Below are 22,167 nucleotides of genomic sequence, written 5' to 3' on the forward strand. Positions count from 1 at the left end.
CCTGTAGGAATTGTTAGCATCAACTTTCAGGCTTAATTTACTTCCGTTGCTGCAGAACAGCTGTAAGTTGTTAACCCATTACTTGTTCCCTGAAAAAGGCCTTTTTGTATAACTCTGAAATGTACATTATTTTTCAGTTTTTGGTAACCTAAACTTTTTTTTTTAAACCTCTGGCAGTTTACCGCTTACCTTTGTACCATTTCAGGTTATTCACTGGACTTGAACTGCTTAAATTTCAATAAAAACTGGAAAAATGGGGGTGTTCTAAAACTTTTGACCGGTAGTGTGTGTGTGTGTGTGTGTGTGTGTGTGTGTGTGTGTATATATATATATATATATATATATATATATATATATATATATATATATACACACACACACACATATATATATATATATATATATATATATATATATATATATGGGGGGGGGGGGGGTGTTGGTCCCATTTGGAGAGTAAACCTATTTATGTACAAATTTAATTAAAAGGGGTAATTTTCAGTATTACCCATGTTGTGGGTAAAAGATACACCCATTTCGTGTTGTGGGTAAATATAAATATTTCAAGCTTAAAATTTACGCATGAATACATCAAAATAAATAAAATAATTAAGATGTTTCGGTTTCGTAAAAATAAAAATAAAAACCTTTACGAAAAAACACACTTTTAAAACAGAATTTGCACCAATCGCTCAGATTTTGAGCCCCGGCTCCTGTTTGGAAGCACATCAAAACAAACCCAAATCCTCCGTACCGCACTAAAGCTGCAGACCAGCTAGTCCCCAACTTTGTTCTACTTCTTTCTTCTTTTTCTTTTTGCAATTGGTATTCATTTAGCACGCAGCTGGGGACGATCCCGAGATAGTCCCGTACTAACTATGCAACTAGCTCTGCAAGTTCGTTGCAATTGACCCATTAAGATACCGTGCATTTAAATTGTAAAATAGAGCATGCACGTCTTATGTATTCAATTGAACCTGAAACTGCAATGTAATGTGTATTAAATATAAACAACACATTTAAAACTTAACGTTCAGTGTTAGCAATGGGCTTCATTCATGTTAAAATGCAAGTATTGTCCCTCCCTGTGCGGGAGGCTGCAATTATATCCAGAATATTGTGTCTTTACACTTTGAGTTTTTTGTCAATAAAGTTAGTTGAAAGAACGATCACAATAAAACTTTATTGACTGCGCTGTGGTTGTGTTGTTGGTAAGATGGCGGCGGCTGGAGGCGGCCCTGTACAGGGAGTACACGTGGGGAGGAAAAAGGTAATTAAACTGGAAACGAACAGAAAACAACGAAGTGCAGCTGAAATAACGAGTTAATTAACGCTCGGCCGGGGATACAGGGGTCTGAACGGAATCTGCATAGACGTGAATACAAGCAGTGCCTCTCCAACACGCCGGGAGGGGAACGCAGGCTTGCAATGAGAGCAGCTCCCTCGTTTATGGAGATAGATTGCGTTTTTGTATTAAACGACTCATAATGTACTACAGCTGGGAGATTCTGTGGTGTGAGAAAGGCTTTACCAAATCAGAATATAGCTGGTTAGCGAAGCATTGGTGTGATCCGGAATGGGTATGAAGCACTGGTGTGATCCGGAATGGGTATGAAGCACGGGTGTGATCCGGAATGGGTATGAAGCACGGGTGTGATCCGGAATGGGTATGAAGCACTGGTGTGATCCGGAATGGGTATGAAGCACTGGTGTGATCCGGAATGGGTATGAAGCACTGGTGTGATCCGGAATGGGTATGAAGCACTGGTGTGATCCGGAATGGGTATGAAGCACTGGTGTGATCCGGAATGGGTATGAAGCACTGGTGTGATCCGGAATGGGTATGAAGCACTGGTGTGATCCGGAATGGGTATGAAGCACGGGTGTGATCCGGAATGGGTATGAAGCACTGGTGTGATCCGGAATGGGTATGAAGCACTGGTGTGATCCGGAATGGGTATGAAGCACTGGTGTGATCCGGAATGGGTATGAAGCACTGGTGTGATCCGGAATGGGTATTAAGGTTAAATGATGCTGAAACAGCAACCTACAAATTTATATTTTTTAAAAAGTGCTTTCCGGATGTAAAGTAACAAGTATATTTCGTGTAATTGCGCGTAAAATTGAACTTGAGCGCCACACGCGGTGAATCCCCGCTCTGGCTGTGCGGATATAATAACACGCACAGCGCAATGTATTGAATGATACAGTTCAATAATTCGCGTCTGTGTCCCTGTAACGTGAGTTTCAGTGCCACTGGCCGTCGACCTGTTATTTACATTGGCTGTTTAACTGCATGCCTCACAGCGCCAGGGTCCTGGGTTCGATTCTGGACTCAGGGGTGTGTGGAGTTTGCGTGTTCTCCCCGTGTCTGCGTGGCTTTCCTCCCACAGTCCAGAGACATGCTGATCAGGTTGATTGGTCCTCTAAATTGCCCTCTGTGTGTGTGAGGTGCCCTGCGATGGATTGGCGTCCCGTCCAGGGTGTAGTCCTGCCCTGCGCTCTGTGTCTCCCGGGTTAGGGTCTGGCTCACCGCGACCCTGTAAAGGGTTAAGTGGTTAATAATGGATAGATGGGTGTTAAACATCTTTGTAAATGTCCAATGGAATGCACCAATAGAAACGATGCTTTTCATAAAGCAGGGTTGACCTGGGTGACAGATGCAAGTTGCACGGATCAATTCCCCAGAAGCAGCTCGTTACTGAGGCTTCCATCCAAGCTTCTCTGGATTGAACTGTCCGCCCCAAATGTTTTATTAGAACAAAAGTTTCTTCATCTCGCTGTAATCTGACTCCTGCTGTGTCTCAGTCAACACAAATCTGGCCAAACAGAAATGTTCCTTGCGGAAGTGAAACCTTCACACAGGCGTGGCTGTTTGTTATTTCGTCACTATTTGAAAGAATAGTGTAAATATGCAATGTTTGCGTGATTGGCGCGCTGCAGTTAGGAACCTGGCAGCTGGTTTAGTTTGCTTCCTGTAAGTGATGGAACACACACTGCAAAGAGCGGCACGGTTTCTTTAAATGTCTTCAACGAATAGACACCAGCTGCACCAAAGATGGGAAATACTTCTGCTCAAGTCCAGTACAAGAAGGGGATGTTTCACGTCTTGTTATTTTTTCATGTATTTATGTTTTTATTTTGTTTGATAAATCGCTGATGGTGAAAATAGAATGTCTTTAAAAGGTGGACATAAAAAATTTGCCAACCTGGCATTGGCGTCTCTCGGCAGGGTTGCCAGCTTTGGCTGAGGGTATGCGCTTGGCAGTCTCCCACTGTTCCAAATGCTCCTTACTTTCTGCAGTCCCGCGTTTCATGCTTTGTGAGAATATTTCATACATGCGGACAGAAAGGTAGATGAACACGCAGCCCCATATGTGTTACACGACTGGAGAAAATTACATTTTAAAAATCACCAAAATGACCTCCACAGGGATTGTAGTGTTAATGACAGCCCTGCATGTAGTGCTTGTGTTTCTCAGAATGCTGAACAGAGCAGGTGTGTGCCGAGCACTGGAATGATCAGTGTGTATGATTATAAATCAGAGGCGTACTGGTCTGTTACTGGTCTCTACTGGTTTGGTTTAGGCCCCCAAGCGCTACTGGGACTCGCAGGCTGAGGCTGGGAGCAAGGGAGCGGGCGAAGGTCAGGTGGCTGAGCGAGCGAATCAGAGAGCTGAGAAAACGAGGAGGAAGAAGAGCGAGGGGAGAGGAAAGAAGCTGATCTCTGGGGTGAGGGGCAATGCCTTTTATTTTATAATCTGTCATATTGAACATTGAAGTACTGCCAGCTTTACAGGCACACAGAGAAACTGAGTACATTGAACCACTCAGTACTGCCAGCTTTACAAACACACAGAGAAACTGACTGAATTCAATGAGAAGCTTTTGCACTAGAAGTCTTTCTCAGTGGCTGCAATGTCTCTCTCTCTCTCTCTCAGAAAGTGGACCCTTTCCCTGGCCCTGCTCCAGTTCCTAAAGAGAGGAGGCAGAAGTTTGAACGAGGGCAGAAGAATGAAGTGGTGAGCAATCCAACTCCATCACTGTGTCACTCTGAGCTGCTGCTGCATTCTAATGAAGACGTGACTTTTAATGATCTCTCTCCCCTCCCTGTCCTGTCTCCTCCCTCTCTCAGCGCTCTCTCTCCAAGGGCAGGTTGAAGGATCATCTCTCTAAGACGGAGGAGAAGATTGACCTGGCGCTGAACCAGGCGGCTCGATCCGACCTGCTGCTAGCGGAGGAGGCTGGGTGAGGAGGGGAGGGGGGGGCTGCACTAGTCAATACACTGACAGTAGTGCAGAGGTAAAGACCTTGCATTGCACCCTGCCATGTAACACTGATCTGTTTGTTCTTCATCGCTGAAACTAATGCTGTTTAATTTCTGTCTGTGGCTGTGTGTCTCTCGCTGTCTCTGTCTCTCTTTGTCTATCTCTCTCTGTCTGTCTGTTATTCTCTGTCTATCTCTCTATCTGTGTTGCTCTGTGTGTCTCTCTGGCTGTGTGTGTGTGTATCTCTCTCTGTGTTGCTCTCTGTATCTCTCTCTCTCTCTGTCTGTCTATCTATGTGTGTATCTCTCTCTGTGTTGCTCTCTGTGTATCTCTGTGTCTGTCTGTCTGTGTGTGTATCTCTCTGTCTGTCTGTGTGTGTGTGTATCTCTCTCTGTTGCTCTCTGTGTGTGTCTCTGTGTCTGTGTCAGCACTCTATCACATCTCTGAGATAGAGAGAGACAACGAGAGACACATAGAGAGAGCGCATCTCGCTCTCTGTGTGTGTGTGTATCTCTCTCTCTGTTGCTCTCTGTGTATGTGTGTGTATGTGTGTATCTCTCTGTCTGTGTTGCTCTCTGTGTATCTCTCTCTTCGTCTGTGTGTGTGTGTATCTCTCTCTCTCTCTCTCTGCAGGTTCCTGGTGGGGGAGGAAGGGGAGGATACATGCACTATTGCACAGGATGACATCGCTGAGGCCGTCGACATTACTGCCGGGGCTAAGGTCAGTCTGGCACACTGCTAAACAGTCTCATGCTTGTTTGTGTTTGCTGACAGTGTGGTATTTACCCAACTGCTCCCTTCTGTCTCTGCAGTACTTCAATCTGTCTCTCAGTCAGTTTGGGCCATACAGGATAGACTACACCCGGAACGGCAGGTAAGAGAGTGTGTGCGCGTCTGTGTCTCTCGGTGTGTGTTTCTGTGTGTTTCTGATTGCGTTTGTTTTGTCTGTGTCTCTGTTTTATTTCTGTGTGTCTGATTGTGTCTGTTTGTTTTCTCTGTTTCTCGGTGTCTCTGTGTGTTTTGTTTTCTTTCAATTTGTCTCTGATTGTGTTTGTTTTGTTTTCAGGCACTTGCTCCTGGGAGGTCGTCTGGGTCATGTTGCCTCTCTAGACTGGCAGAGCAAACAGCTGCAGAGCGAGATGAACGTGATGGAGAGTGTGAACGACGTGAGGTGAGTCCTGGAGGGAGAGATTGAGTGATGTGGGGTAGAGACTTGTGGCTTGTGGTGAGAGCGAGGGAGAGACTGTCAACGATGTGCTAGATGTATTGCTGTATAAATGTGTGTTTGTGTTACTGACAGACTTGTTCTCCTCCCCACTCAGGTGGCTGCACTCAGAGAACATGTTTGCTGTGGCTCAGAGGAAGTGGCTGTATATCTATGACAACCAGGGGGTTGAGCTTCACTGTGTGAAGAAGTTCAATGACGTGCTGCGCATGGAGTTCCTGCCCTACCACTTTCTGCTCGCCACCGCGGTACGTCACGCTAACATGTCCCCCTCAAAGGGAATAGTTCCCAGTGCATTCAGAGCTCCAATGGGCTCCTGTAGGACGTCTGTGTCAGTGTGCTGTATTTTATTGTATCGTTGGTCTCTTGTATTCAGAGCTCCAGTGGGCTCCTGCAGGACCTCTGTGTCAGTGTGCTGTAATTTATTGTATCGTTGGTCTCTTGTATTCAGAGCTCCAGTGGGCTCCTGCAGGACCTCTGTGTCAGTGTGCTGTATTTTATTGTATCGTTGGTCTCTTGTATTCAGAGCTCCAGTGGGCTCCTGCAGGACCTCTGTGTCAGTGTGCTGTATTTTATTGTATCGTTGGTCTCTTGTATTCAGAGCTCCAGTGGGCTCCTGCAGGACCTCTGTGTCAGTGTGCTGTAATTTATTGTATCGTTGGTCTCTTGTATTCAGAGCTCCTTGGGGTTCCTACAGTATCTCGACGTCTCGGTCGGTCGGGAGGTCAGTGTGATCTGCACGAAGAATGGCCGGCTGGACGTGATGACACAGAATCAGAGCAACGCCGTGGTGCACCTGGGACACCCCACAGGTGAGAGTGAGACCGTGTGAGTGACACAGAATCAGAGCAATGCCGTGGTGCACCTGGGACACCCCACAGGTGAGAGTGAGACCGTGTGAGAGTGACACAGAATCAGAGCAACGCCGTGGTGCACCTGGGACACCCCACAGGTGAGAGTGAGACCGTGTGAGAGTGACACAGAATCAGAGCAACGCCGTGGTGCACCTGGGACATCCCACAGGTGAGAGTGAGACCGTGTGAGAGTGACACATAAGAACATAGGAACATAAGAAAGTTTACAAACGAGAGGAGGCCATTCGGCCCATCTTGCTCGTTTGGTTGTTAGTAGCTTATTGATCCCAAAATCTCATCAAGCAGCTTCTTGAAGGATCCCAGGGTGTCAGCTTCAACAACATTACTGGGGAGTTGATTCCAGACCCTCACAATTCTCTGTGTAAAAAAGTGTCTCCTATTTTCTGTTCTGAATGCCCCTTTTTCTAAACTCCATTTGTGACCCCTGGTCCTTGTTTCTTTTTTCAGGCTGAAAAAGTCCCTTGGGTCGACACTGTCAATACCTTTTAGAATTTTGAATGCTTGAATTAGGTCGCCACGTAGTCTTCTTTGTTCAAGACTGAACAGATTCAATTCTTTTAGCCTGTCTGCATATGACATGCCTTTTAAGCCCGGAATAATTCTGGTCGCTCTTCTTTGCACTCTTTCTAAAGCAGCAATATCTTTTTTTGTAGCGAGGTGACCAGAACTGCACACAATATTCAAGATGAGGTCTTACTAGTGCATTGTACAGTTTTAAACATTACTTCCCTTGATTTAAATTCAACACTTTTCACAATGTATCCGAGCATCTTGTTAGCCTTTTTTATAGCTTCCCCACATTGCCTAGATGAAGACATTTCTGAGTCAACAAAAACTCCTAGGTCTTTTTCATAGATTCCTTCTCCAATTTCAATATCTCCCATATGATATTTATAATGTACATTTTTATTTCCTGCGTGCAGTACCTTACACTTTTCTCTATTAAATGTCATTTGCCATGTGTCTGCCCAGTTCTGAATCTTGTCTAGATCATTTTGAATGACCTTTGCTGCTGCAACAGTGTTTGCCACTCCTCCTACTTTTGTGTCGTCTGCAAATTTAACAAGTTTGCTTACTATACCAGAATCGAAATCATTAATGTAGATTAGGAATAGCAGAGGACCTAATACTGATCCCTGTGGTACACCGCTGGTTACCACACTCCATTCTGAGGTTTCTCCTCTAATCAGTACTTTCTGTTTTCTACATGTTAACCACTCCCTAATCCATGTACATGTGTTTCCTTGAATCCCAACTGCGTTCAGTTTGAGAATTAATCTTTTGTGCGGGACTTTGTCAAAAGCTTTCTGGAAATCTAAATAAACCATGTCATATGCTTTGCAATTATCCATTATCGATGTTGCATCCTCAAAAAAATCAAGCAAGCAAGTTAGTTAGGCACGATCTCCCTTTCCTAAAACCATGCTGACTGTCTCCCAATACCCTGTTACCATATAGGTAATTTTCCATATTGGATCTTATTATAGTTTCCATAAGTTTGCATATAATAGAAGTCAGGCTTACTGGTCTGTAGTTACCTGGTTCAGTTTTGTTTCCCTTTTTGTGGATCGGTATTACGTTTGCAATTTTCCAGTCTGTCGGTACCACCCCTGTGTCAAGAGACTGCTGCATGATCTTGGTTAGCGGTTTGTAAATTACTTCTTTCATTTCTTTGAGTACTACTGGGAGGATCTCATCCGGCCCAGGGGATTTGTTTATTTTAAGAGCTCCTAGTCCCTAGTCCCAGTTCACACAGAATCAGAGCAACGCCGTGGTGCACCTGGGACACCCCACAGGTGAGAGTGAGACCGTGTGAGAGTGACACAGAATCAGAGCAACGCCGTGGTGCACCTGGGACACCCCACAGGTGAGAGTGAGACCGTGTGAGAGTGACACAGAATCGGAGCAACGCCGTGGTGCACCTGGGACACCCCACAGGTGAGAGTGTGTAGGGTTAGTGTCTCTGTGGTAATGCTCTTTGCTCTCTGATAGGCACGGTGACTCTCTGGTCCCCCAATCAGAAGGAGCCGCTGGTGAAGATGCTATGCCACCGAGGCGGCGTGAGAGCGATCGCCGTGGACAAGACGGGCACGTGAGTAAAAAACAGAGACACTGAGAGACACTATATACTATATACAGAGACAGATACACACGCATGAGACCCACCTGGAACTACTCAATCAAATAGTCAGCCGCATTTGCTCTGAGGAGGCTGTGTGTGTGTGTGTGGCAGTGTGCTCTCAGCGCTGAGGAGGCTGTGTGTGTGTGTGGGGCAGTGTGCTCTCAGCTCTGAGGAGGCTGTGTGTGTGTGTGGGGCAGTGTGCTCTCAGCGCTGAGGAGGCTGTGTGTGTGTGTGGGCAGTGTGCTCTCAGCTCTGAGGAGGCTGTGTGTGCAGTGTGCTCTCAGCTCTGAGGAGGCTGTGTGTGTGTGCTCTCAGCTCTGAGGAGGCTGTGTGTGTGTGTGTGGGCAGTGTGCTCTCAGCTCTGAGGAGGCTGTGTGTGTGTGTGGGGCAGTGTGCTCTCAGCTCTGAGGAGGCTGTGTGTGTGGGGCAGTGTGCTCTCAGCTCTGAGGAGGCTGTGTGTGTGTGTGGGGCAGTGTGCTCTCAGCTCTGAGGAGGCTGTGTGTGTGTGTGGGGCAGTGTGCTCTCAGCTCTGAGGAGGCTGTGTGTGTGTGTGGGGCAGTGTGCTCTCAGCTCTGAGGAGGCTGTGTGTGTGTGGGGCAGTGTGCTCTCAGCTCTGAGGAGGCTGTGTGTGTGTGTGGGGCAGTGTGCTCTCAGCTCTGAGGAGGCTGTGTGTGTGTGTGGGGCAGTGTGCTCTCAGCTCTGAGGAGGCTGTGTGTGTGTGGGGCAGTGTGCTCTCAGCTCTGAGGAAGCTGTGTGTGTGGCAGTGTGCTCTCAGCTCTGAGGAGGCTGTGTGTGTGTGGGGCAGTGTGCTCTCAGCTCTGAGGAGGCTGTGTGTGTGGGGCAGTGTGCTCTCAGCTCTGAGGAGGCTGTGTGTGTGGCAGTGTGCTCTCAGCTCTGAGGAGGCTGTGTGTGTGGCAGTGTGCTCTCAGCTCTGAGGAGGCTGTGTGTGTGTGTGGGGGCAGTGTGCTCTCAGCTCTGAGGAGGCTGTGTGTGTGTGTGGGGCAGTGTGCTCTCAGCTCTGAGGAGGCTGTGTGTGTGTGTGTGGCTCTGAGGAGGCTGTGTGCTCTCAGCTCTGAGGAGGCTGTGTGTGTGGCAGTGTGCTCTCAGCTCTGAGGAGGCTGTGTGTGTGTGTGGGGCAGTGTGCTCTCAGCTCTGAGGAGGCTGTGTGTGTGTGTGTGTGCTCTCAGCTCTGAGGAGGCTGTGTGCTCTCAGCTCTGAGGAGGCTGTGTGTGTGTGTGGGGCAGTGTGCTCTCAGCTCTGAGGAGGCTGTGTGTGTGTGTGGGGCAGTGTGCTCTCAGCTCTGAGGAGGCTGTGTGTGTGTGTGGGGCTCTGTGCTCTCAGCTGGGTCTCGTCTCGCGGTAAAAAGGCACACACCCGACTCAGCTAGTGAGCGAGAGTCGTGACTGTGAGGCGGCGACACACACCACACCCTCGTGCACAGGAGTCGAGACTCCTCCGACACACACACACACCCCGTCACACGAGTGTCGAGACTCCTCCGACACACACACACACAACTGAGGAGGCGTGGAGACTCCTCCGACACAGTGTGCTCCCAGTCACACGAGACGTGTGAGACTCACACCACACCACCACCCGCTCACACGCTTCGAGAGGGAGTGAGGAGGCTGTGTGTGTGTGTGGGGCTGTGTGCTCTCAGCTCTCAGCTCTGAGGAGGCTGTGTGTGTGTGTGGGGCAGTGTGCTCTCAGCTCTGAGGAGGCTGTGTGCTGTGTGGGGCAGTGTGCTCTCAGCTCTGCTGTGTGTGTGGCAGTGTGTGTCAGCTCTGAGGAGGCTGTGTGTGTGTGTGTGGCAGTGCGCTCTCAGCTCTGAGGAGGCTGTGTGTGGTCACCGAGAGTAGTGAGACTCAGTCCGACACACCACACCCCCGCACACGGGAGTCGGCACTCCGACACAAACACACAACCCCGTACAGTGAGTGAGACTCCTCCGACACACACACACCCCCCGTCACACGAGAGTCGAGACTCCTCAGACACACACACTCAGCATCTGAGGAGGTCAAGACTGTGTGTGGGGCAGTGAGACACTCTCAGCTCTGAGGAGGGCGTGTGTGTGTGTGGGGGCAGTGTGCTCTCAGCTCTGAGGAGGCTGTGTGTGTGTGTGGGGCAGTGTGCTCTCAGCTCTGAGGAGGCTGTGTGTGTGTGTGGGGCAGTGTGCTCTCAGCTCTGAGGAGGCTGTGTGTGTGTGGGCAGTGTGCTCTCAGCTCTGAGGAGGCTGTGTGTGTGTGTGTGGGGGGCAGTGTGCTCTCAGCTCTGAGGAGGCTGTGTGTGTGTGTGTGGCAGTGTGCTCTCAGCTCTGAGGAGGCTGTGTGTGTGGGGTGTGTGGGGCAGTGTGCTCTCAGCTCTGAGGAGGCTGTGTGTGTGTGGGGGCAGTGTGCTCTCAGCTCTGAGGAGGCTGTGTGTGTGTGTGGGGCAGTGTGCTCTCAGCTCTGAGGAGGCTGTGTGTGTGTGTGTGTGTGGGGGTGTGTGCTCTCAGCTCTGAGGAGGCTGTGTGTGTGTGTGGGGCAGTGTGCTCTCAGCTCTGAGGAGGCTGTGTGTGTGTGTTGGGGCAGTGTGCTCTCAGCTCTGAGGAGGCTGTGTGTGTGTGGGGCAGTGTGCTCTCAGCTCTGAGGAGGCTGTGTGTGTGTGTGGGTGTGTGTGGGGGCAGTGTGCTCTCAGCTCTGAGGAGGCTGTGTGTGTGTGTGGGCAGTGTGCTCTCAGCTCTGAGGAGGCTGTGTGTGTGTGTGGGCAGTGTGCTCTCAGCTCTGAGGAGGCTGTGTGCTCTGAGGAGGTGTGCTCTCAGCTCTGAGGGGTGTATGTGTGGGGCAGTGTGCTCTCAGCTCTGAGGAGGCTGTGTGTGTGTGTGTGTGTTGCTCTCAGCTCTGAGGAGGCTGTGTGTGTGTGTGGGGCAGTGTGCTCTCAGCTCTGAGGAGGCTGTGTGTGTGTGTGGGGCAGTGTGCTCTCAGCTCTGAGGAGGCTGTGTGTGTGTGCAGTGTGCTCTCAGCTCTGAGGAGGCTGTGTGTGTGTGTGGGGCAGTGTGCTCTCAGCTCTGAGGAGGCTGTGTGTGTGTGTGGGGCAGTGTGCTCTCAGCTCTGAGGAGGCTGTGTGTGTGTGTGGGTAGTGTGCTCTCAGCTCTGAGGAGGCTGTGTGTGTGTGGGGCAGTGTGCTCTCAGCTCTGAGGAGGCTGTGTGTGTGTGTGTGGGCAGTGTGCTCTCAGCTCTGAGGAGGCTGTGTGTGTGTGTGGGGCAGTGTGCTCTCAGCTCTGAGGAGGCTGTGTGTGTGTGGGGCAGTGTGCTCTCAGCTCTGAGGAGGCTGTGTGTGTGTGTGTGGGCAGTGTGCTCTCAGCTCTGAGGAGGCTGTGTGTGTGTGGGGCAGTGTGCTCTCAGCTCTGAGGAGGCTGTGTGTGTGTGTGTGGCAGTGTGCTCTCAGCTCTGAGGAGGCTGTGTGTGTGGTGGCGGTGTGCTCTCAGCTCTGAGGAGGCTGTGTGTGTGGCAGTGTGCTCTCAGCTCTGAGGAGGCTGTGTGTGTGGGGCAGTGTGCTCTCAGCTCTGAGGAGGCTGTGTGTGTGTGTGTGTGTGCAGTGTGCTTCAGACTACTCCGACACACACACACCAGCGAGTGACGAGACTGCGCGTGACTCCTGTCGACACACATGTGCTCTCAGCCTGAGGACGCCGCACACCGAGTGTCGAGACCCTCCTCCGACTACAGCTCTGAGTGTGTGTGTGTGGGGGGAGTGTGCTCTCAGTGTGTGTGTGTGTGTGTGTTGTGTGGGCAGTGCAGTGTGCTCTCAGTGTGTGGTGTGCTGTGGCAGTGTGCTCTCAGCTCTGAGGAGGCTGTGTGTGTGTGGGGGGCAGTGTGCTCTCAGCTCTGAGGAGGCTGTGTGTGTGTGTGGGGCAGTGTGCTCTCAGCTCTGAGGAGGCTGTGTGTGTGTGGCAGTGTGCTCTCAGCTCTGAGGAGGCTGTGTGTGTGTGGGGCAGTGTGCTCTCAGCTCTGAGGAGGCTGTGTGTGTGTGTGGGCAGTGTGCTCTCAGCTCTGAGGAGGCTGTGTGTGTGTGGGGCAGTGTGCTCTCAGCTCTGAGGAGGCTGTGTGTGTGTGTGGGGCAGTGTGCTCTCAGCTCTGAGGAGGCTGGTGTGTGTGTGGGGCAGTGTGCTCTCAGCTCTGAGGAGGCTGTGTGTGTGTGGGGCAGTGTGCTCTCAGCGCTGAGGAGGCTGTGTATGTGTGGGGCAGTGTGCTCTCAGCTCTGAGGAGGCTGTGTGTGTGTGGGGGCAGTGTGCTCTCAGCTCTGAGGAGGCTGTGTGTGTGTGGGGCAGTGTGCTCTCAGCGCTGAGGAGGCTGTGTGTGTGTGGGGCAGTGTGCTCTCAGCGCTGAGGAGGCTGTGTGTGTGTGGGGCAGTGTGCTTTCAGCGCTGAGGAGGCTGTGTATGTGTGGGGCAGTGTGCTCTCAGCGCTGAGGAGGCTGTGTATGTGTGGGGCAGTGTGCTTTCAGCGCTGAGGAGGCTGTGTATGTGTGGGGCAGTGTGCTTTCAGCGCTGAGGAGGCTGTGTATGTGTGGGGCAGTGTGCTTTCAGCGCTGAGGAGGCTGTGTGTGTGTGGGGCAGTGTGCTCTCAGCGCTGAGGAGGCTGTGTGTGTGTGGGGCAGTGTGCTCTCAGCTCTGAGGAGGCTGTGTGTGTGTGGGGCAGTGTGCTCTCAGCTCTGAGGAGGCTGTGTGTGTGTGGGGCAGTGTGCTCTCAGCTCTGAGGAGGCTGTGTATGTGTGGGGCAGTGTGCTCTCAGCTCTGAGGAGGCTGTGTGTGTGTGTGGGGCAGTGTGCTCTCAGCGCTGAGGAGGCTGTGTGTGTGTGGGGCAGTGTGCTCTCAGCTCTGAGGAGGCTGTGTGTGTGGGGGCAGTGTGCTCTCAGCTCTGAGGAGGCTGTGTGTGTGTGGGGGGCAGTGTGCTCTCAGCTCTGAGGAGGCTGTGTGTGTGTGTGTGTGTGTGTGTGCTCTCAGCTCTGAGGAGGCTGTGTGTGTGTGTGGGGCAGTGTGCTCTCAGCTCTGAGGAGGCTGTGTGTGTGTGTGTGGGGCAGTGTGCTCTCAGCTCTGAGGAGGCTGTGTGTGTGGGGGCAGTGTGCTCTCAGCGCTGAGGAGGCTGTGTGTGTGTGGGGCAGTGTGCTCTCAGCTCTGAGGAGGCTGTGTGGTGGGGCAGTGTGCTCTCAGCTCTGAGGAGGCTGTGTGTGTGTGTGGGGCGATGTGCCTCTCAGCTCTGAGGAGGCTGTGTGTGTGTGTGGGGCAGTGTGCTCTCAGCTCTGAGGAGGCTGTGTGTGTGTGGGGCAGTGTGCTCTCAGCTCTGAGGAGGCTGTGTGTGTGTGGGGCAGTGTGCTCTCAGCTCTGAGGAGGCTGTGTGTGTGTGTGGGGCAGTGTGCTCTCAGCTCTGAGGAGGCTGTGTGTGTGGGCAGTGTGCTCTCAGCTCTGAGGAGGCTGTGTGTGTGTGTGTGGCAGTGTGCTCTCAGCTCTGAGGAGGCTGTGTGTGTGTGGGGGCAGTGTGCTCTCAGCTCTGAGGAGGCTGTGTGTGTGTGTGGGGCAGTGTGCTCTCAGCTCTGAGGAGGCTGTGTGTGTGTGGGGCAGTGTGCTCTCAGCTCTGAGGAGGCTGTGTGTGTGTGTGGGGCAGTGTGCTCTCAGCTCTGAGGAGGCTGTGTGTGTGTGTGTGGCAGTGTGCTCTCAGCTCTGAGGAGGCTGTGTGTGTGGGGCAGTGTGCTCTGAGCTCTGAGGAGGCTGTGTGTGTGGGGCAGTGTGCTCTCAGCTCTGAGGAGGCTGTGTGTGTGGGGGCAGTGTGCTCTCAGCTCTGAGGAGGCTGTGTGTGTGGCAGTGTGCTCTCAGCTCTGAGGAGGCTGTGTGTGTGTGGGGCAGTGTGCTCTCAGCTCTGAGGAGGCTGTGTGTGTGGTGGGGCAGTGTGCTCTCAGCTCTGAGGAGGCTGTGTGTGTGGGGGCAGTGTGCTCTCAGCTCTGAGGAGGCTGTGTGTGTGTGGGGCAGTGTGCTCTCAGCTCTGAGGAGGCTGTGTGTGTGGGGGCAGTGTGCTCTCAGCTCTGAGGAGGCTGTGTGTGTGGGCAGTGTGCTCTCAGCTCTGAGGAGGCTGTGTGTGTGTGGTGGCAGTGTGCTCTCAGCTCTGAGGAGGCTGTGTGTGTGTGGGGCAGTGTGCTCTCAGCTCTGAGGAGGCTGTGTGTGTGTGGGGCAGTGTGCTCTCAGCTCTGAGGAGGCTGTGTGTGTGTGGGGCAGTGTGCTCTCAGCTCTGAGGAGGCTGTGTGTGTGTGTGTGGCAGTGTGCTCTCAGCTCTGAGGAGGCTGTGTGTGTGTGGGGCAGTGTGCTCTCAGCGCTGAGGAGGCTGTGTGTGTGTGGGGCAGTGTGCTCTCAGCTCTGAGGAGGCTGTGTGTGTGTGTGGGGCAGTGTGCTCTCAGCTCTGAGGAGGCTGTGTGTGTGTGTGTGTGGGGCAGTGTGCTCTCAGCTCTGAGGAGGCTGTGTGTGTGTGTGGTGTGTGTGCTCTCAGCTCTGAGGAGGCTGTGTGTGTAGGGAGTGTGATGACTCCTCCCGACACACACCCACCCGTCACACGAGAGTCGAGACTCCTCCGCCTACACAACACACCCCGTCACACGAGAGTCGAGACTCCTCCGACACACACACACCCCGTCACACGAGAGTCTGTCGAGACTCCTCCGACACACATACCCCGTCACAGAGAGTGAGAGAGTCGGAGACTCCTCCGACACACACACACGTACACATGTGGGGATGACCCCTCACACAACCACCTGCACACACGAGAGTTGAGAGCGCCGTAGGAGGCTCCTCCTCGACAGCCTGGATGTGTGTGTGTGTGTGTGGGGTCAGTGGTTGAGGCGTGTGACACACGAGAGTGCGACACGACTGTCCGACACACACACCCCCGAGAGTCGCGACTCCTCCGACACACACCAGCTCTGACACGAGAGTCGGCAGACTCAGCGACACACACACACCCAGTCACAAGTCGAGAGACAGGCGACACTTGAAGAACAACCGTCACCGGCAGAGAGTCCGAGTGACTCCTCAGCTCTGACACAAGGGCTGTCACGGTTGTGTGTGCAGGCGAGTCGGCCTCCACTCCGCCAGACCTCTGAGGAGGGCACGCCGTCACCCGAGAGTAGAGACTCCTGACGACACACACCCCCCGCACACCCGTGACACGAGTCGAGACCTCCTCCGACACACACCCCTGTTCACACGAGAGTTCGAGACTCAAAAGACTTGAGGAGACTCCTCCGGTGTGGGGCAGTGTGCTCTCAGCTCTGAGGAGGCTGTGTGTGTGTGTGTGTGTGTGGCAGTTTGTGGAGAGTCGAGACTCCCTCCGGAGGCACACACACACCCCGCTACACGAGACGCTCATCGAGACTCCTCCGACACACACACACACCCCGTACACGAGAGTCGAGACTCCTCCGACACCCACCACAAACACTGTTTCCTCCGTGTGTGTGTGTGGCAGTGTGCTCTCAGCTCTGAGGAGGCTGTGTGTGTGTGTGGGGCAGTGTGCTCTCAGCTCTGAGGAGGCTGTGTGTGTGTGTGTGTGCTCTCAGCTCTGGGGAGGCTGTGTGTGTGTGGGGGGCAGTGTGCTCTCAGCTCTGAGGAGGCTGTGTGTGTGTGTGGGGCAGTGTGCTCTCAGCTCTGAGGAGGCTGTGTGTGTGTGTGGGGCAGTGTGCTCTCAGCTCTGAGGAGGCTGTGTGTGTGTGTGGGGCAGTGTGCTCTCAGCTCTGAGGAGGCTGTGTGTGTGTGTGGGGGCAGTGTGCTCTCAGCTCTGAGGAGGCTGTGTGTGTGTGTGTGGGTGTGGCTGACGGGAGGCTGTGTGTGTGCAGACCACGAGACTCTCGACTAGCGTGTGTGTGTGTGGGGCAGTGTGCTCTCAGCTCTGAGGAGGCTGTGTGTGTGTGGGGCAGTGTGCTCTCAGCTCTGAGGAGGCTGTGTGTGTGTGTGGGGGCAGTGTGCTCTCAGCGCTGAGGAGGCTGTGTGTGTGTGGGGCAGTGTGCTCTCAGCTCTGAGGAGGCTGTGTGTGTGGGGCAGTGTGCTCTCAGCTCTGAGGAGGCTGTGTGTGTGTGTGGGGCAGTGTGCTCTCAGCTCTGAGGAGGCTGTGTGTGTGTGTGGGGCAGTGTGCTCTCAGCTCTGAGGAGGCTGTGTGTGTGTGTGTGGCAGTGTGCTCTCAGCTCTGAGGAGGCTGTGTGTGTGTGTGGGGCAGTGTGCTCTCAGCTCTGAGGAGGCTGTGTGTGTGTGGGGCAGTGTGCTCTCAGCTCTGAGGAGGCTGTGTGTGTGTGTGGGGCAGTGTGCTCTCAGCTCTGAGGAGGCTGTGTGTGTGTGGGGCAGTGTGCTCTCAGCTCTGAGGAGGCTGTGTGTGTGTGTGGGGCAGTGTGCTCTCAGCTCTGAGGAGGCTGTGTGTGTGTGGGGGGGAGTCGAGACTCCTCCGACACACACACCCACCCGAGGACGAGAGTCGAGACTCCTTCGACACACACCCACACCCGTCACACGAGAGTCAGACACCTGAGGAACACAACACCCCGTCACACGAGAGTCGAGACTCTCTCTGAGGAACACACACCCCCCGTCACACGAGAGTCGTGACTCTCCGCTCACACAGTGTGCTGTCAGTCTGTGTGTGTGTGTGTGGGGCAGTGTGCTCTCAGCTCTGAGGAGGCTGTGTGTGTGTGTGGGCAGTGTGCTCTCAGCTCTGAGGAGGCTGTGTGTGTGTGTGTGTGGGTGGCAGTGTGCTCTCAGCTCTGAGGAGGCTGTGTGTGTGTGTGTGGGGCAGTGTGCTCTCAGCTCTGAGGAGGCTGTGTGTGTGTGTGGGGCAGTGTGCTCTCAGCTCTGAGGAGGCTGTGTGTGTGTGTGGGGCAGTGTGCTCTCAGCTCTGAGGAGGCTGTGTGTGTGTGTGGGGCAGTGTGCTCTCAGCTCTGAGGAGGCTGTGTGTGTGTGGGGCAGTGTGCTCTCAGCTCTGAGGAGGCTGTGTGTGTGTGGGGCAGTGTGCTCTCAGCTCTGAGGAGGCTGTGTGTGTGTGTGGGGCAGTGTGCTCTCAGCTCTGAGGAGGTGTGTGTGTGTGTGTGTGAGGAGGTGTGTGTGTGTGTGTGTGTGGGGCAGTGTGCTCTCAGCTCTGAGGAGGCTATGTGTGTGTGTGTGGCAGTGTGCTCTCAGCTCGGGGCGATCGTGGACAGAAAGACCAGTGCTTGTGTGAGCGAGGGTCGGGTGCCACTCCATCAATACACTGCCAGTCCAGGCCTGGCTGCCCACTGCCAAGCACCTCATAGAGCTCTAGCATTTCCTACCACAATACAGAGCAGTGGCGCTGAGGGGGAGCTTGGTATAATAATTCAGTGAAAGGGCGTGGCAATGAAAGAGTTCCCCTTCGTGATGAATGGAAGGTGCCTTGTCTGAATGAAAAACACACATACACTATACACACAAGAGACACACACTGTACACACACAAAATAGACATAGACACAATATGCACTCTGTACACACTGAGACACACTGGGGTCCTGGCAGTTCTTAAACACATGATGTTTTGTGCTGTAGGTACATGGTGACGGCAGGGCTGGACAGGAAGCTGAAGGTGTTCGATATCCGCTCCTTCAAGCCACTTGCCTCATACCTGCTTCCTGCCGGAGCAACCAGCCTGAGCATGAGTCAGAGAGGACTGCTGGCAGCATGCTGTGGAGACACTGTGCAGGTGAGGAGAGGAGCGGGAGTGTGTGTGTGATCCTCCATTAACTTATAAGAAAGCAGACCAGCAATTTGTCAGTGCTGTTGTGTGTCTCGCTGTGGTCATGGGCGTCCACAGGATAAAATTTTGGGGGAGGGGGGGGCCAAGGTGTTTGAAAGTAGTCTAGTAACATGGTTTTGTATTGCATAGTAATTCTTCTAAACCTCATTTACATTAACAACTCAGACTAAAGCTAAAATCCAGTGTAAATCAATATAGGGCAGGGTTCTGTTTGTGATTTTATTTAAATATAGGTGCTCAGAAGTCATATCCTGCTAAAGGAGTAAACTACAAAAAAAACCAAACTTTGCAGCTTTCAGGGAGTTGTTCCTACCCAAACAGCGGTGATCGGGGGTGGCCCGAGCCCTCGTGTTGATCGGGGGTGGCCCGAGCCCTCGTGTTGATCGGGGGTGGCCCGAGCCCTCGTGTTGATCGGGGGTGGCCCGAGCCTCTATATCTACTCCGGTCAAATTCAGACAAACGTCAAGAAAGAGAGTGAATTGATTAAATCTAATTAGTAGTACCGTACTGGTCCGGGTCTCTTTGCGCTCCTGGTTGTTTAATCCTCGAGTTCTTTAACGTTACGCTGCCTTTCTCTCCCTCTACTCTGCACACACACATTTCCCGCCAGCGATTTAAAAAAAAAAAAAAAAAAAAAAAAGGGTCCTGGCCAAGAATCTCTGGACAGCCAGCTTGTTCTCCTTTTGATGAGCTTAGTGTGCTTTTATTGCATTCAAAAACATTATCACCACCTGAACAGACAACTCCTCTGTACTGCTGCGTACCTCTAAATGAGACAGTTAAGGGTTAAAAATAACAGATAGAGTGAGAGAACCAAAAAAATCTATTTATTTAAAGATGTGTAAAGAAAAACACTAACAATTAAGACTGGGTCATTTTATATGCATTCTGAAACCAAAAAAAGGTCAAGGGTCAAAATTCAGGGTAATACATTTTAACAAGACCAATAACTTTACATATTTGTTCTTAACCAGTTTAGTTTGTTTGAAAAAGATGACTACATTGAGTTTTGTTTTTCAACTCTAGCAAAGACATACATCATTGGTTTTTGCATCTACCTGTGGATGCCATTGGCTGTGATCTGTGTGTCTCTGGCTGTGATCTGTGTGTCTCTGGCTGTGATCTGTGTGTCTCTGGCTGTGATCTGTGTGTCTCTGGCTGAGGTGCATGAAGCTGATCACACTTCTCTCCTCTCTTAGGTTTATAAGGATGTGTGTTCAACGCCTGTGTCCCGGCCTTACATGGCTCACCGCGCTCCAGGCAGGGTATGGGCCGCGCAGTTCTGTCCCTATGAGGATGTGCTGGGAATTGGACATGGAGACGGCTTCACCAGTATGCTGGTGCCAGGTCAGTACCACAGCTCCCAGTTCACTGGAGTATTGAGGCACTGCCTGCTGCCTAAAACAGCAGACAGACACAGAGCCCACAATCCTGTTCAGTTTGACACTAATAGAATTCCTTCTTGGTGTGCATTTACTGCTGGGCAGTGCAAAGAAAGTGAAGCATCAGCAACTCTGATCGGAAACCGATGGGTTAATAAACCCCCCTCCCCCTCTCTCCAGGGGCGGGCGAGGCTAACTTCGACGCTCTGGACTCAAACCCATTCCGCAGTGTGAAGCAGAGGCAGGAGTGGGAGGTGAAGGCGCTGCTGGAGAAGATCCAGCCCGAACTCATCACCCTGCAGCCCAGCAAACTGGGAGAACTAGACACGGCCAGCTACCAACAGAGACACAAGGAGAGAGTGGAGAGACTGGTGAGAAAGGGAGGGGAGAGACTGGGGAAGAGGGGAGAGACTGGTGAGGGAGGGAGTGGAGAGACTGGGGAAGAGTGGAGAGACTGGGTGAGGGAGGGGGGAGAGGAGAGGTGTAGGGACTCTGTTTAAACTGGCTCGTTTGTTTTCCTTGCAGGGGTTCGACCCTCACGAGAAAGAGAAGTTTGAACCCAAACTGAAGATGAAAGGTCGGAGTTCAACCGGGAACGTCCAGCGGAGGAAGAAGATGATCAGGAATGAGGATCAGAGAGTAAGGGAGGGGGGAGGGGAGCACTGATTCTGTGTGTGTGTGTGTGTGTGTGTGTGTGTGTCAGTCCATAACTGTGTCTCCTTGTCTGCTTGTATTTGTATAGGTGTGTGTCTGTGAGCTTGCCATTTGGAAATACTAAAGCAATAATATATTCTTGCTCTCTCAGGAGTTGATCAAGCAGAGTCTGGAAATGAAGGACCGTGCTGACAAGGAAAGGAAGAAAGAGGAGAAGATGACCAACCTGGGTCAGAGGTCTGCGCTGGATCGCTTCCAGAAATAACGAGAGAGGAAGAGAGAGGACTGTGCAGTTCAGCATTTTGTATAATGTTTTTTTTTTTTTTTTTTTCTTATAACACTTTGTAAAGTTATTATATTGTTGCGAAAAAAATCAGTTGAAAAACTGAAAAAAAATAAATCTGTCAACAGCCCATGGACTTTCAAGGTCTCTGGAATTATATCAACTTTCGTGAGAATAAAACACTGCCCTTTGAATAAAATAAAACACTGCCCTTTGAATAAAATAAAACCTTTGCATATTCCCATATGACTCAAAAGCAGGCATTATGAAACAAACAAGGAGAGTTATCCAGTTGGAAATATATTTTTATTTATATACTAAACAATATCCATCCCCACAATAACACAGACACGGTCACCAGTCCTGGGTGCGTGCTGTAGTGCTCATGGTGGGTGATGCAGTTTATTTTGTGACAATCGTGCAGTGCTGTTCTGGGTTAGTGTTGGCCCTTGGCAAATCGTGTTTAGCTGTCTAGTATACACAGGAAGACACTTACGAACGTCTCTTTGTTATTTCTCAAGGGGTCTCTCACAGTCCTTATGGTTCAATAGTTTTAAACCAAGCGAAGGAACAGATCCACTGCTTCGTCACTCATGACCCCTTGGTAAACGATTGCAGTCGCTCCTGTAATCCGCGGCTGCCACATAATTTACCTTCCAGGTCCATGAGTTAGTGTAGCGAAGCCCGGTTGCTTTTCTACATAACAGACTTCCTTTTAACCCTCGGAACGAAGTGTCAAGTATTCCAGAGTGTTCCAGTTCCTTAGCGCCCCTACAGGTCGGGAGGGAAATTTAGCACCAAGAATCATTGTCTTTCTGTCACATATCCCACCGCTCAGAATGGAGCCGAAGGAACACTCGTCTGAATCTACCTTTCCCATTACTCCCCCACCTCCCGGGAAAAATAATCCGCATTTTGGTGGTCTTTCCCCGCACGGTGTACCATGTGGTACATGAAGGGCTGCAATGCCAGATACCACCGAGTTATCTGGGCATTGCTGTCCTTCATTGTGCTTAACCACTTGAGAGGGGCGTGGTCTGTGACCAGATCAAATGAGTGTCCCAGCAGGTAGTATCGTAAGGAGTAAGGAGCCCATTTTTTGGCCAAACACTCCTTTTCAACCTTCTGAGACAAGGCTGCACCCAAACCCACATGTAACACATCCGTTTGGAGGATGAATGTAGGTGAAATCTGCTGTGAGGAGAGTGGGAGTCTGGTAGATTCTTTGCTTATTACCCCCCAGACACTCAGCTGACCACCTAATTAAATTTGGGGCACTCTTTTTGGTGAGTTCGACTAAATGGTTAACCACTGTGGCATACTCTGTGGGCTGAAGCGGCTGTAATAACCAGCTAATCCCAGTAGCGACCTCACCTGAGTCTTGGTTTTGGTGATCACCGTGTCAACCAAAGCCTGGATTTTGGGGACCATGGGTTTCACTCTTCCATTCCCCATTAAAAATTGCAAATATTGAGTCTCTGATGTGGCAAACGCACATTTTCTCAAGTTAGCTGTCAGCCGGGCTGCCCTTAGAGACTGAAGGACAGCTGTAATCCTAGCCATGTGCTCTCGCCAGGT

At 51.8% G+C, this 22,167-nt stretch overlaps 2 protein-coding genes across 2 annotated transcripts in view; both read left to right on the forward strand.

Annotated features, from left to right (window-relative positions):
* Window positions 1-22,167, forward strand: part of LOC121304304 (zinc finger protein OZF-like) — a 727,904-nt gene that overhangs the window by 209,450 nt on the left and 496,287 nt on the right. The gene's annotated exons all lie outside the window — the stretch shown is intronic.
* wdr46 (WD repeat domain 46) lies at window positions 1,187-20,783 on the forward strand. Its single transcript, XM_041235362.1, has 15 exons — window positions 1,187-1,270; window positions 3,589-3,732; window positions 3,942-4,022; window positions 4,136-4,248; window positions 4,902-4,989; window positions 5,081-5,142; window positions 5,335-5,439; window positions 5,591-5,741; window positions 6,170-6,305; window positions 8,361-8,460; window positions 18,063-18,216; window positions 19,470-19,617; window positions 19,833-20,023; window positions 20,178-20,291; window positions 20,458-20,783. Exons 1-15 carry the CDS (start codon window positions 1,217-1,219, stop codon window positions 20,569-20,571), a joined length of 1,755 nt encoding a protein of 584 aa, XP_041091296.1. The 5' UTR covers window positions 1,187-1,216; the 3' UTR covers window positions 20,572-20,783.

This window comes from Polyodon spathula, chromosome 37 (genome assembly GCF_017654505.1).
Source record: "Polyodon spathula isolate WHYD16114869_AA chromosome 37, ASM1765450v1, whole genome shotgun sequence".
In the NCBI taxonomy this organism is placed as follows: Eukaryota; Metazoa; Chordata; class Actinopteri; order Acipenseriformes; family Polyodontidae; genus Polyodon; species Polyodon spathula.